The following is a 15,589-nucleotide window of genomic DNA, read 5'->3' on the forward strand; positions in this document are numbered from 1 at the left end:
AGGCACTCTTCCACTGAGCTATGTCCTCAGCCTGCTTTATTTATTTTCAAGTTTTGAGACGGTCTTACTAAATTGCAAAGACTAGGGTTGGGGTTGTGGCTCAGAGGTAGAGCGCTCACCTAGCATGCGTGAGGCACTGGGTTCGATCCTCAGCACCACATAAAATAAAATAAAGATATTGTGTCCACCTATAATTAAAAAGTAAATATTTAAAATAAATTATAAATAAATTGCAAAGACTAGCCACAAACTTGGGATCCTCTTGCTTTAGGTGTCTGAGTAGCTAGGATTATAGGCATTGTCACTGAGCCTTGCTTGGTTATTACTTCCTAAAATACTTTTTCTGCCATATTTCTTCCTCTTTTTTGGGTACTCCAATCATGTTTGTATTCTAACTTGATGTTATCTCACATATTTGAGGTTCTGCTTATTCGTTAAAATACTTTTTCCCAGCTGGGAATGGTGGCATATGCCTGTAATCGCAGTGGCTCAGGAGGCTGAGGCAGGAGGATTGCAAGTTCAAAGCCAGCCTCAGCAAAAGTGAGGCGCTAAGCAACTCAGTGAGACCCTGTCTCTAAATAAAATACAAAATAGGGCGGGGGATATAGCTCAGTGGTCACGTGCCTCTGAGTTTAATCCCTGGTACTGCTCCCCACCAAAAAAACCCAAAAAACCCCAAAACTTTTTCTTTTCTTTTTAAAGACTGAATCTATTTCTATGACTCTGTATATAAACTGACCTTTATTCCTCTGATATTTTCAATCCTCTAGTAAGCCCTATGAATATTTCAGATTAGATATTATACTTTTAAGGTCCTAAATTTTCATGTGTTTCTTTTTTTATAGTCCTAAATTCCTCTGTGTACTCCTTATGATGATATTTTCCTTTTTCTTGAATACTTTTTGAGAAATTATGGGTCACTTTTTTTTGGTGTGTGTTTTCATACATCTAGTAATTTTTTTTTATTATAGGCTGGACATTGTTATATTATAGATAAATTTTCTGGATTATGTTCCTTCCCTCAAAGTAGGTTGTGTCTAGTTTTGGTACACAGTTAATTTCATGGCAACAAGTCAAAAATGTAAAAACTGCATATGAACCTATAATTTGTAGCAACAGAGTAAAAGTGTGTTATAAAGTGCAAGGAAGAATATTATAAATGTGTTTTTGGGTATAACAGGGAACTTACTTTAATGAAGCAAAACCTCACAAACTTCTCAAACTGTGGTTTACTTTCTGAGTTACAGAATGCCGAAACAGGAATGGCTGATAATTTCTGAAAAACAAACGGGATGATCCAGTAGGAAAACTATTTACATTTCAAATATTAATTTTGAGAAATAAATACACACTTCTGAATATTCACAATTTCCAAAAAAGAATATTTTAAAAATCCCTTAAGAAGCCAGGTGTAGTGGCACATGCCTATAATCCCAGCAACTCAGGAGACTGAGTCAGGAGGATCTAAATAAAACACAAAATAAAGGTGGGGATGTGGCTCAGTGGTTAAGAGCCGCTGAGTTCAATCCCTGGTACTCTGCCCCCTCCCCCCAAAAAATCCCTCAAGAAGCCATGAGTACAGTAACATGTAACAAAATAATTTCCAAAGCATGTTAGCAAGTTTCCTTCATAATTATCTATAAAATACACACAATGTTCCAAGGCCAATAAACATACCTTATTTTTAGTCATCCATTTCACGAATTTATAGTCATATGGCTCATCATTCTTCATATCAGAGAGATCAGCATCTAAAACAACATGGATTTCACTTAAGTCTATCAAGATTCAATTTTTTTTTTCTGATTTAAATAGGTTTAGTTTAGAACTTTCTTAGAGGATATTCACAGAATATGCTGGTACTTGAACTGCATGGCGAGGTGCAAAGTGAGAAGTTCAGAGCAGCACTCACATGCACCAACCACACTTCTACACACGCAGCTGTTAGAACAGGAGGCTGGGGAAGGGAAAGGGGAAGTGAAGAGGAGTGTTGCCTTTCCATCTAGAAATAAGATTCCATAGCAACTACTAATGAAATAACAACTAAATATATTCATAAGCGATATTTATATCTCCTAATTGATTTTTAAGCTCCATGAGGGCAAATTGTCCATTTCTTTAATCTTTTGTTTCTCCGAACACTTAGGTGAATAGTTAGCATATAAATTTTGAAAAAAAAAAGTTTGTTGAATCAGTACATATTATTGTTTACAAACTGAAAATGTCTGTTTAGATCTTCCAAATGCTGTACTTATTGTTTATTTCTTGATTCCATATAATACACTGTTTTGAATATTTTAAATTTGGGGAAAAGACCTTCAAATATGCATCCCTATTATTATCCCTTTCATCAACCTTGCTTTAAAGTCTGGGCAGGCTATTTCTCTGACATTAGTTTGACATTATATTTCCTATTGCTTTAAATTTATTGACTTATATTGTTAGATTTTCTGGCATACCCCAAAATAGCTAATGTTGATGGGTACTCTTATTAATGAAATTTACATGTATTACTCAAAAAAAGAAAGAAAGAAAAAGAAAAAAAAAAGCAGATATTTTACTTCTTTTATTTACTAAGTAATTCTGATTCTTAGTAGAAGCAATGGCAGGAGATTCCCGTTTTTAAGTTCTAGGATGAAGTTCATCGGTCAGGGTATAAATCTCTAGGTTCAGAAACCAGTTCCGTTACTTATTAGTTGATTAACTTCAGTGAATTAATTTGATACTCTGTCTCTTTATTTAGGGAGAGGCAGGGAGCACTAGGGATTGAGCACTGGGGGCACTTAACCACCAAGTCACATCCCCAGCCCTTTTTATTTTGAGACTAGGTCTCATCGAGTTGCTTAAGGCCTCACTAAATTGCTGAGGCTGGCTTTAAACTTGTAATCCTTCTTCTTCAGCCTCCAGAGTTGCTAGTATTACAAGTGTGGGCCACCATAACCAGCTTTTTATTTTTGTGTGGTGCTGAGGGATGAACCCAGGCCTTTGTGCATTCGAGGCAAGCACTCTACCAACTGAGCTATATCCCCCCTGACGCAGCTTTGATCCTCTATCTTTCTCATCTAATAGTGGGGACTCGATAGCACCAATCTCATAACTCTCTTGAAAATGTGATGTTTGTAAAACTCTTTTTTGGGGGGTGGGGGCGGTTTACCAGGGATTGAACTTGGGACTCAACTACTGAGGCATATCCCCAACCCTATTTTATATTTTATTTAGAGACAGGGTCTCACTGAGTTACTAAGTGCCTTGCTGTTGCTGAGGTTGGGTTTGAATTGGTGATCCTCCTGCCTCAGCCTCCTGAGCAGCTGGGATTATAGGTGTGTGCCACCGTGCCTGGCCTTGCAAAACTCTTAATGTAATACCTACTATATCACAAATGCTCAATAAATATTAACCAGTTAACAATTGTTGTTAATTATAAAGTGAAATGTTTTCTATGTTCACAAATATTATAGTTTATTTTTGTCTTTCGTTTTCCATCAAATGAAGGTTTTTGTTTTACATTTAGTAAAGCATAGAACAAACCTGTAGTATATAGAAGAACTTATACACTGAAAATTAATCAAAATAAGTAAAAGTATAAAATAAAACAAAGTTTTCTTCATGTGTAGGAGGATTTTACAGACATAAACATTTCCCCCATAGGTGAGGACCATAAAGAAGCAAGCTCCACCCCCACCCACATCCCCTGAAGAAAGGTTCTCTCTCCCAAATCCTTTCCATTCTTATTTTAACTACACTAGTTCAAGGTCTAAAAGGGTGTCGTCTGCTTTATGGATTGACTGAGGAAAGCACTGGAAACTAATTAAAAGCTCTAGTGCAATAATTGGAGTTCCATCATTGCCCTTTTGATAATTAATGTCACAGTGTGAGAAATCCTTTTTAGAATTTACTATCTGGAAAAATTTGAATCCAGACAAGACCTATTTTTATCTAAGAAACTATGAAGTTTCCTTTAACCAGGAATTATGTAATCAACTCCATTTTTCAATTTCCCTCTGTTGCCGCGAAAGTCTCAAGTTAATGCTAATTACAATACCATATGAGCTCAGGGAGCCGAACTATTGACTTCCTCCACCTCCTACATGGCATAATTTTTTAATTTATAATATGTGGTCATTTCTACTCATACGTTACTATGTAAGAGACTTTTAATGTGAGTAGGCTCGAATTCCTTTTGGAAACATGAAGTATACATCACTTTCTTTAAAATAATTCATGTGGAGAATTTTGTGGATTTCTGATTCAAAGGCAAAAATATAAGTGATGAAGACCGTGCTATTTCTTTTTCTCATCTCATAAAACAAGCTGCCAGTTTAGACCCAATATAGGTTTGCTTTCCAAACCTCCGAGTACAGAACATCTGAAAGGATTTTATGTACATATGGAGCCTGGGAACCTGCCAAGTTCAGCTCTCTGGCAATAGGACCACAAGAACCTCTGCTTGCCACAGCTTCTTGTTCTCTCACAACAAATGAAGACAGATAAACTTGTTTCAGTTTGAGCCAAACCTTATGTAGTAAGTTCTTATATTTTCATGTTATCTCAGTATCTGTTCTGTACCTAAGTTGGACATTCTCATACCAGAAGCAAGACTTCAACACCCTCAAAGTTTCCACTTCTCTACCTCCTCTGTTCCTCTCAGATATTTTCTTTGTATAATCACCTCCTGGTGACCACTTCCCTGTGGGACAGTCAGGTACAACCCATTTGACTTGCCCTCTTAACTGCCTCCCCCCACCCCCGCAAAGATTGTAAAGATCCACTACACCTACAATCTCTCAGTCAAAGTGTAACTCTACCCAGCTTGTGTTTGCTGGTTAACGCTCCTGCTGGGGTAAGACTTTGGCACACCCAGTGCAGTCCTGTACTGCTGTAAACTGAAGGGGACAAGGGGACATGGGGGTTGGGGATGTAGTTCAGTGGTAATTACAATTGTAATGCTAATTACAATACCATATGAACTCAGGGGACCCAACTATTGACTTCCTCCTCTCCTCCTACATGGCATAATTTTAAACCTGGATTTAATCCCCAATACCACAAAAAGAAAAAAAAAAACCCAAAAAACAAAAAACAAAAAAACCCCAGCTTTGACCCACAAGTCCTTCCTTCTCTCTCTTGCTTTCTACCCACAGGTTGAGTGTGCATTTCCCAGAGGGCCCACACTTCCTGTGATCTCTACCAGGAGCACTGGCCTCTTCTCCCTGGGATGTGTAAGTAATACATGGATTCTTCATTTCACGTGGTTTGTTCTTCTGCCTCTGGTGTGTCCTACTTGTCCAAAAGAACCAAAATGGACTTTCCTCCTGAAAAGAGCTTTCCTACAAAGTGGCTATCTTGGTAGGAATAAACTGGACACAGGTCAGACAAGAGCCCCAGGGGTGTCAGCCAGTATAAACAACGCTTCCCAGATCACACACTGAGGCATGGGGCTGCTCACCAGGATAAGGAACGTTCTGGGAAAGACATCCACGTCCACCTCCCCTGCTGCCCCATCTGGATTTACAACCACTCTCTCAAGTCCAAAGCACGGGAAAACCATGACACCTTGCTCCCCAAAGGTGATAGTGAACCATTACAAGACACGGAAATTGGTGCTGTCACATATTTGTGTACTAGAAAATAATTCCTGCGTGAGGAATATAAATTCAAAAATATAATCATTGTTTTGTCATAAAATTGAATATTTCTTTTACTTTCTCCAGTTTTCTAAAATTTGCAATAAATAAAAAATTTCAGTTTTTCAAGTTGAGTGGCATATAGCTTTTTTGTAACTAGATTTTAAAAACAAAACTAAATTTAGAATAGTTGTGTATAGTTTATTATTACTCATAGGATTTTTAAAAAATATTTTGATTTTAGTTGAAGTTGGACATAATACCTTTATTTTATTTATTTATTTTTATGTGGTGCTGAGACTCAAACCCAGGGCCTTGCACATGCTAGGTGAGCACTCTACCGCTGAGCCACAACCTCAGCTCGTCATAGGAATTTTTTTAAAGGAAAGTAAGTTATATAGAGAACATCATGTTTTTAATTTCTAGATTGTGGATGGCATATCAGAATTACATCTATCAGCTTTAAGTAATAACTGTTGTTTTTTAGACATAGAACTATCAGGAGTTTTTAAGTTAAGCAAAAAAGAAATTAAAATTTTGTTTAAATGAATACAGGTACCTATGTTAGTTCATATACTGGTGTTTTAAATTACATGCAGAACAAGATGAGAACAAATTCTGTGTTTAATAGAATACCTCGAACAACACTGACTCTACTAAACACCAACACTTATCAACAGCCACATTTCAGGTAAAAGTTCTAAAAATAAAGATAATCATAAAAGTTCACATGGTGAAAATCCAAACTTTTCTAAAATGCTGCTATGGGTTTGATCCCAATCTTTTCTGCATAATTGTGCTATAATTTAAAACATAATATAATTGAAGTAATAAAAACCTTTACAAACCCAGTAAAGACACGTCGGCTATGATGAAGTATCCCCCATCAGGAACTATGGGTTTCAGGCCAACACTTTCAAGTAAACGCACCATCCGATCTCTTTTTACTTCTAATTCTTTTGGCAAAGAATTAAAGTAACACTCTGGGTCATCCATGCGCTTGATATCAATCCAAAGAGCTTGAGCCAGGGCTTCCTGTATATTAAGGATGAAAAATGTGGAGAGGAAATATGGTAATGTTAGTCATTGCTCAGTTTATTGGTATAATAAATAAAGATCATCTGAGTACTATTATTGGCAAAAAGATCATTCAGGAAATTCTGGTGAACCTATATGGAGGAATCAGTTATAAGAAAATGATTAAATGTAACTTGACAGACTCATTCTGAGTCATGAAAGTCCAAATTGAAAAGAGTAAGTATTATCTAAAGATGGTTTATTTGGTTAAAAAAAAAATCATTAAGATTGAGGTGAGATGCAGAATGATTTGCCAAATCTAAGTCTGAAAAATGACCAGAGAAATGATAAAGCACTCAGGTTTCCCCATTACTGGGAGGACACAGGACCTGAGAGATGACCCACTGTGTTGAGGAGAACATGTACTCCCCATTCCCCATAGCGTGGAAATCCTAGCTATAAACACTGATAACCCTGAAACGTAGTCTAAATGAAATAAGGATCAGCAATGAGTTTCTGGAGCATGTGGGAAATTCTTCTACCTCTCTTATCTAAGCAAATCAGAAAAGCCAGGAAGAGAAGCCGGGTCAAGAAACAAGTTAATGTTAAATGCAATGGACTTAATGTTTATGTCCTCTAAATCCATTTGTTGACTTCTTTTTTTTTTAATTTATTTTTTTTAATATTTATTTTTTAATTTTTGGCGGACACAACATCTTTGTTTGTATGTGGTGCTGAGGATCGAACCCAGGCTGCGCGCGTTCCAGGCAAGCGCTACTGCTACCGCTTGAGCCACATCCCCAGCCCCATTTGTTGACTTCTTAATCCCCGAGGTGATAGTATGACGGGGCTGGGCCTCTGGGCAATGATTAAATCAAGAGCACAGAGCCCCCAGGAATTGTATTAGTGTCCTTATAAAAGGGAGCTAATTTGCCCCTCCCACTACTGTGTCCACTGGGAGGACAAAGTGAAAAAGTGACATTCATGAGGAAACAGGCCCTCATCTGATGCAGAATCTGCCAGTGCCTTGATCTAGCACTTCCCAGCCCCAAAACTGTAAGAAATTTCTTTTGTTGATAAGCCACCTGGTCTGTGGTCCTTTGTTATAGCAGCCTGGACAGACCAAGATGTAAAGGATCAGGCAGTGTCTGAAGGAGGCAACAGGCCAGGAACAACTAAACAGGGCAAAACCAGGATACACAAAAAGAACAAAGATCTGCACATGCAGAGAGCAGAAGCTCAGCAGGCAAAATGAACAGGGATGGCTTAGAAAGGATGGTATCGGAGCCAATAAGATCTAGGCAAAGAACCAAGAACTGGAATAGCTATGAGAGAGAGAGAGAGAGAGAGAGAGAAGAGTAGTTATTTTTTTTTCTCTCTCTCTCAGTTCATAAAGTTTATTTTTGTATTTTAGTATTCTGTACTGAATACTAAATGAACAAACTTCATTTAAATGCCCACTATGTGTTAGGCTCTGAGCCTAGGATACACAGATAAGTTAGGGAGGAAAATACATAAAGAAATAAATGTCACTCTGTGAACAGGAAGCAAAGCAGTCAAATTTTAAGGAGATGAACCAGAAGCAAAAGATGTCAAGAACTAAAGGATAAATTCATTCACTCAGTAAATATATATTGAGGAACTATATAAATGTTAAGCTTGGAGTTCAGATAAGAGTTGGAAATAAAACAATTAACAAGCTATAATCCTTGTTTTATAGAGTTTCCAATTAGTACAGTCTGGAAGGGATGAGGGTGGAGAGGAGAAAACAAATAAATGAAAATGGCAAGATGTAATTTGTTTTGTTGGAAGAACTGAGAGAAGTTCAGTGCGGCTGAACAGCAGCAAGAGGTCCGACATGACAAGAGATGAGAACACAGAGCAGGCTTCATGGCAAAAGAATTAGCAATAAAATATCATTAATAATTCCACAGTATTAAGAAACCAGGAACCAGTTTCCAAACATGGCTGAGGGAAAAACAGGACACCTAGCTGAAATGGAGAATAAGGTGATGCAGAGAAAAAAGATGCTTGAGATTCTCAGCTGTATCTTTTTCTTATTCATTCACTGTAGAAGATAGTGCCCTAGAAAATTCAAAGTGCAAAGACATACGCAGTCTAACTGCAGCATTATCCTGGACTCCTCTCTTTTTCTCAAAACCCATAAAGAATCCATCAACAAAAACTGTTAGTTTAACTTCAAAATATATTCAGAATGCAATCACTTTTCGCCAAGTCTCCCATCGCCTTATTGGCTCAATTTACTGGCACTTCTCTCCTGAATCTTTGGAAAGTCTTTCTCACTCATAACACACCAGATCTCCTTGATGACACAAGCCAGAATATGTCATTGCTGTGCTCAAAACTCTCCAGTGGCTGCCTCTGTAGTGACATTGTCTTAAGCAACATAGTCTTAAGAGTGACATACACAGCTCAGCTTGATCTGACCCCCAGCTATCCCTTTGGTCTTAGCTCCTCCTACTCTTCTCTCTAATTATCCCATCCCAGCCTCTATGCTGGTCACTGATACAAACTGCCAGTCAGATTGTCAGGGCATTTGCATTTGCCATTCTCTCAGTCCACAGCGTTCTTCTCTAGGTAACCACCTGATTGCTAAACCTCCTAAAGTCACCTTAGTGAGGCTCACAAAGATTACCGTATATAACATTGTATATTTCTCCCTTGGCACTCTATAATCCTTTTCTTCTCTGCTTCACCTTTTTTTCTTTGCCTCTATCAGCTTTGGGCATCTTATATTTTAAAAATACTTGTGTATGATTTTGTCTTCTCTAGAACTTCAGTACTCAGAAAACAGTTGTTAAATAACTGAATGGATTTATTAAAAGGATAATATGACTTTGATATATAATAAAACTGGGCATAGTGGTACATTCCTACAATCCCAGCTACTCAGGAAGCTGAGGGAGGAAGATCACAAGTTCAAGGTTAACCTCTGCAATTTAGTGTGACCCTGTCTCAAAATAAAAAAGAAGTGGGGATGGAGCTCAGTGGTAAAGAGCTCCTGCGTTCAATTATCAGTATCAGATGGATCCAAATATTAGATCTGGCCTTTTTCATAGTATTACTTAAAAAGAGAAAGAAAGAAAAGAAAAAGAAAGAAAGAAAGAAAGAAAGAAAGAAAGAAAGGAGAATTTCAATGAAACCTTTTCCTGTTAAGCAGGTATTTGTTCAAAGGAAGCAAAAAAATTAAGTCAATTCTGTGAAGCCAATATACTTTAGTCTTTTGTCCTTTAACTGCCTTCTAGAAATAGAATATTTTTTCCACATTTTGGTTATTCACAGAATGATAAATAGATTTGTTTCTGTAAATAAAAACAAAAGTAGAAATAATATACATTAAAAGTTCTGGTACCTACTCCTGTCCCTATCAACTAATTTCATCCACTTCTCTTAACCTCCCAAATAGCCACTTTTACTAGTTTCTTAGGATCCTTCCAGAATTCCTTCCAGAAAAACATAAGAAGTCCCCCTTTTCTTACACAAAATGTAGCATAAATATATGTATACATTGTGTTTTTTTAACTTCATAATATATTCTGGAAATTTTTCCATATCAGTACTTTTAAAGTTTCTTGTTCTCTTTCTTTTTTCCTTTCTTTTAAATAGCTATTGCAGTAGATGGAATAGTGTCCCCCAATGATGCTTGTATCTTCAAACTCATAACCTGTAAATGTCACCTTATATGGTAAAAGAAACTTTACAGATGTAATTTAAATTAAGAGTCTTGGGTTGAGAGAGTATTCAACAGGGATAATGTAATTACACAGGTCCTTATGAGGGAAAGAGGAGGTAGAAGAGAGAAGAGCCAGAAAGTTTATGTGTTGGCAGAAAGCAGAGGTTGGAGGGATGTGACCATCAGCCAAGGAATGCGGGCAACCTTAGAAGCTGGAAAAGGCAAGGAACTGATTCTTCCCTACATCTCCAGGGGGAACACAGCAATGCGGACACCCACCGTTTAGCCCTATAAGATCCATTTCCAGCTCTGACATGTAAGATAACAAATTTGTTTTGTTTTAGGTCACTAGATCTGTGGTACTTTGTTATAGCAGCAAGAAGAAATTAATAAAATCATATAATATTTTGATACTTGACTAGATCAAGGTTTATTTAACTACCTGTCCATAGATGGGTAGTGGACTAAACCCAATCATCTGCAATAAACAGCCACATCTATCCCTATCTTGCATGTGCTGATAATAGCTCTAGCATAAATCCTCAGAAGATGGATTGCTGTTCATAGGGTTAGCAATCTGTAATTTGCTGAGTGCTGCCACCATCCTTCAGAGAGTTGGTAGCACTTTGTATTCCCCACAGCAATGTACATGTGTTCAAAGAAACAAAACAAAAGAAACAAAACAAAGCTAGCCCCATAACAGTGACTATGCATCTGCTCCTCAATTCCCAGATTATATTAGAAGGCCCTGCTCAGGAAGGACCTGGAGGGAAGAATAAAGTCAATTCAAACATGCAAATAAAAGTGACACCTCCACCAACAATCCATGTTTCAACCCCCTGTTGCTCTAACACCTACCTGTAAAGGAGTTGCACAAGTATAAACAGTGTTTTGTTGAACCGTCTGTAAATGTTTTATCAAATGATTGGGACCAATGGTCCAGCCAAGCTGGGAAAGAAAAAAATAAAAACAGGTTTCAAAAATTTGTCTAATAATGTGTATCAAATTGGAGACAGCAGTTAATGCAATTGTTAAATACAGGCAATTCAGAAATGTTCATGTTAAAGCCAGGCACAGTGGAACATGCCTATAATTCCTGGCAGCTCAGGAGGCTAAGACAGAAGGATGACAAGTTAAAGGCCAGGCTTAGAACTTCCTGAGACCCTCTGCCCCCAGCTCCAAAATTGGGCTGGTGATGTAGCTCAGTAGTAGAGCACCCCTAAGTTCCATCCCTTGTACTGCATCTGTATACATACATATACACAGAATAAATTAAAAAGAAAAGAAAGAAATGTTCACACTATGAAAGCAGGCATTCATACTTAAAATTTCAACACCATCCTTTTGGTGTGAGTTTCCAACTGGAGTCTCTAAGCAATGCCTTCTTCACTGAGCTCTGCCTTTGGAAGGTAAACAAAGCCTGTAATCATTATTAACCTTCCCTCCCTCTACTAATTTGTGTCTTCTGGTATTTCCAGTGGGAAAGCTTGTGTGAATTATAGATACATGTAACTCTGAAGGAGGGCCTAGAGGACTCTCACATCATCAAAACATCAAAGCCTTTGATTCTGGAGGCCTCCTTTTGATGCTCCCTGCATCTTGGCCATGTTCAGTAGGGATGAGGCTGGAAGAGAACTGAGTTTCAATTGGATGCATTTATTTTTTAATAAACAGTATGGTGGTTAAGTACATGAATTCTGAATTCAAGTCTGCCATGGCTTGAATTCATCAGCAGTATAATCTCAGGCAAGATATTTTAACTTTTCTGTGTTTTATTTTATCATCTGTAAAACAGGGATAATAATTGTACTCATAAGAATGAAAAGAATTAGTACATGTAAAACACTTTAGAGTCTGGTACATGTAAATGCCAAAATATTCATCATTATTATTTTTCTTCTTTTATGCTGAACTTCCTTTGCAAAGAAAAAATAGCATCAGTTGATCACTTATAAAATAAAAAATTACCTAATTTTTCTTACTTTTAAAGATGTTATTGGATCTCAATAAGAATGAAGCTCAAAGTCAGGTACAGTGGCGCCGGTCTATAATCCCAGTGGCTGGGGAATCTAAGGCAGGAGGATGGCAAGTTCAAAGCCAGCCTCAGCCACTTATTGAGGCCCTAGGCTACTTAGTGAGACCCTGTCTCAAAATAAAACATAAAAAGGCCTGTGGATGTGCTCAGTGGCTAAGAACTCCTAGGTTCAATCCCCAGTACCAAAACAGAATGAAGTTCAACATGAAAGTTGAGTAAATCAATAAACAAAAGATGATTAAGTATAAAAACCTATGTAATGTGAATATATATACATTTAACACAAAAACCACTACAAAAATATAATACATGACTATTTTTAATAAATTTAAAAAAATCTGGGGCTGCTTGGCATCAAACCCAGGGCCTCTCACATGCTAAGCACATGCTGTACCATGAGTTACATCCCTAAATTCTTATTCCTCTTACCTTCCAGCCGGTCACACTGAAAGTTTTCCCAGCACTTCCTATTGTGACTGTTCTTTCCCACATACCTGGAAATGTGGCTGGAAAAAAAAAAAGGTTAAAAAAAACTGCTTTCCAATCAATCTACATTTAGTAGAATCTAAAAACAAAGGTACACGAATTCAATGAAAACAAATATATTAATTACAGAGAAGTTAATATAGTTATATCAATAGGTTTTTTTCAGATAGTCCAAACTCAGCTGAAAATGTTGCAATGCTTTAGAATATACAATGTTGTACCAAAATAACATGTAAATAGATTTAATAATTTTAAGTGGCAAAATTATTCCCATGGGCAGGAGTGGCAGGGATATCAGTAGGCAGCAATCCAGGCCAGGCCAAGTGGCAGCTGTCATACGAGTTGTGGCAACCAGTGCTCAGTGCTAGGAGAAGCTGTATGTCAAACACAATGATCCTTTGGCATGGTTTTAGTTGAGATCGAGTCCTGATTACTGCACAGCCTCCCTTTATTCTGCTCATTTTCTGAGTTTGTTTCTCTAAGCTTCTCAGAGCAATGATTCTTAAAACGTGGCCCCACACCAGCAATACCAGCATCACTGTAAGAAAGGCATTTTGTTTGGCTTCATTCCACACCACTGAATCAGACACTCTGAGGGTGGGCCTATTAATCTATGTGTATGTGTTCTGCTTATGTCTCATGGATTGAGAGATAAACTCCACATCATATAATTTGCTCACTTAAAGTGTACAATTCAGTTGTTTTCAATATACCCACAGAGTTGTGCAACCATCACTATAATCAATTTTAAAACATCTTTTCCACCTCAGAGGGAGCTCTGTACTCTTTAGCTTCACCCTCTAATAACTCCAATGCCACCAACAACAGAAGCTGTACCTGAGTTTATCAAATACACACATTTTCTCTGAAAGGCACATGACAGCCTTTTTGTGCTTAGGAACACTAGCCAGCACTTTTGCACTATGCTTTTGGGCAATTTTAAACAGCAAAATCACCATGTAGGATGCTTCTTATAGATGAGCTAAAGCAAGAAGAGTATCACCTTGTTCAGCCTCGACTGGGAATGCATGTGTTGGGTGAGGCAAATTTCTGGTCCTTCTTTGAATGAAGTGCTGTGAGTATCAATTACGAGGTTGCAAATGTATTTTAGGGACTGGATGAATTTGCAAATAAAGAATTTATAATGAGAATCAACTGTGCAAAGGTTTTCAAGTTGATAAAATCTTTAAAAATCATTCATTTATTTATTCGTTCAGCCCTCAGATATGTATTAGCAATTAACCCCCACAGGGGCCCTCATCTGCACCTGACTCTTTTACTTAAAAAAATCCAACCATGGAACCAATTCATCTGCCTTGTCATACATTTTGCAATAGTTCTCAAAGTATGCTAACTGACACCCTGGTGATCATGTCAATGTACAGGACTTTAAAAAAATCAATTTTGTTTTCTTCCACACAATTTTTTGAAGCTTTTGGCAATTGCTGCGATTTATCTGACAGTGAATGCTATGTGCTGTGGAATAAATGAATCTTGGTGAATGGATCTTAATGGCAAAATCAGAAAATCTCGAATGTGTCGGTTTCAATAGGTCTTTGTTACTGACAAGTATGAATAGCACTGTGATTTTCATATTGATTTTTAATTGTCAGATTTCTGTCAGGAAGAATCACTTCTAATTTCAAGACAGAACTGCTCCTAATTTCATCATGTCACTATTTTATGATGCACAGAATGCTGTGGTTTCAAGGTGCTATCCGAGGAATGTTTTAGAACACATGATCTCTGCAACCAAGTTTATACTCTTTATTCTCATATAAAAGTCCTTCAGGATGCCCTTCTTCCCTATCCTCATTGGTGCCAGCCACTGTAGCACACCCTTATAAATCAAATCATTTATCTTTCTAAGTCTATATTGATCTTTCATGCCTCCTTGTCTAAGGATGTGCTCATTATCTGATAGGAATTTAGTTTTCATTTCTCATCTATTTCATTCCATCTTTTGCCCACTGCTTTTCTGATTCACTCCAGGAGTTGTGGTTTCCTCCCACCTTTACATCTGTTTGGAATATATGTTAGAAACAGTCACAACTCGTGCCACGACTCGTTATATACACGTGCACTAATTTTTAAACTTAATTTATTTCTCTCACAGAATCTTTGAATCTTCCTTTCCTTGTTCTTTTTCTATTTCCTATTCATTTATTCAACAACTACTTTCTCATGTCTACCACCTGAAAGATCCTATTCTGGAAAGTGGAGATTGAGAAACCAATGTAAACAATAATCTCTACCATCTTGTAGTTTTCAAGTAACATACGTAGATTCTGATATTTACAATAAAGGGGGGAAAAGCAAAATAAGGCAGAAAATGGACAAAGCAAAGTCCAAGGAGAGAAGGGTCACTATCTTAAATGTGAAGGTCATGAAAAGTGACATCAGAGCAAAGACCTGAAGGAGGGAATAATTGGGAGAAAGTGTTTCTAGGCAAAGGAAGGGCAAGTGCAAACACTCAAAAATGTTGCAGCTTAGCTTACAAGTTTAGGCCCCAGAAAACACGGGCATTTGTGAGATGGCCCAGTAGCAATGGCAGCATCCCAGGCAAGGACAGAGAGGCAGTGACTTACTGTCCCATAATTCCTTCTGGTTGCCTTGGCATTTGGCATCTTGCACAGCACTGAGTATAGAACCATTCAGGAACAATTGTGCCCCTTCTGTCTAATGTACTGTGATACTGAGGAACAGCAGGATTCTTGCTAAGAAGCCAAAGAG

At 37.6% G+C, this 15,589-nt stretch overlaps 1 protein-coding gene across 5 annotated transcripts in view; it reads right to left on the reverse strand.

Moving 5' to 3' along the window:
• Kyat3 (kynurenine aminotransferase 3) overlaps window positions 1-15,589 on the reverse strand; it is a 49,801-nt gene that overhangs the window by 6,726 nt on the left and 27,486 nt on the right. For all 5 annotated transcript variants that reach the window (XM_026403327.2, XM_026403324.2, XM_026403326.2 and 2 more), the window contains 5 exons: window positions 12,800-12,876; window positions 11,194-11,283; window positions 6,473-6,659; window positions 1,678-1,751; window positions 1,190-1,276 (listed from right to left, as the gene is read on the reverse strand). In XM_026403327.2, coding sequence (XP_026259112.2) covers window positions 1,190-1,276; window positions 1,678-1,751; window positions 6,473-6,659; window positions 11,194-11,283; window positions 12,800-12,876 — 515 coding nt within the window. The remainder of the gene's footprint in view (window positions 1-1,189; window positions 1,277-1,677; window positions 1,752-6,472; window positions 6,660-11,193; window positions 11,284-12,799; window positions 12,877-15,589) is intronic.

Source organism: Urocitellus parryii, chromosome 11 (genome assembly GCF_045843805.1).
Source record: "Urocitellus parryii isolate mUroPar1 chromosome 11, mUroPar1.hap1, whole genome shotgun sequence".
NCBI classification, from domain to species: domain Eukaryota; kingdom Metazoa; phylum Chordata; class Mammalia; order Rodentia; family Sciuridae; genus Urocitellus; species Urocitellus parryii.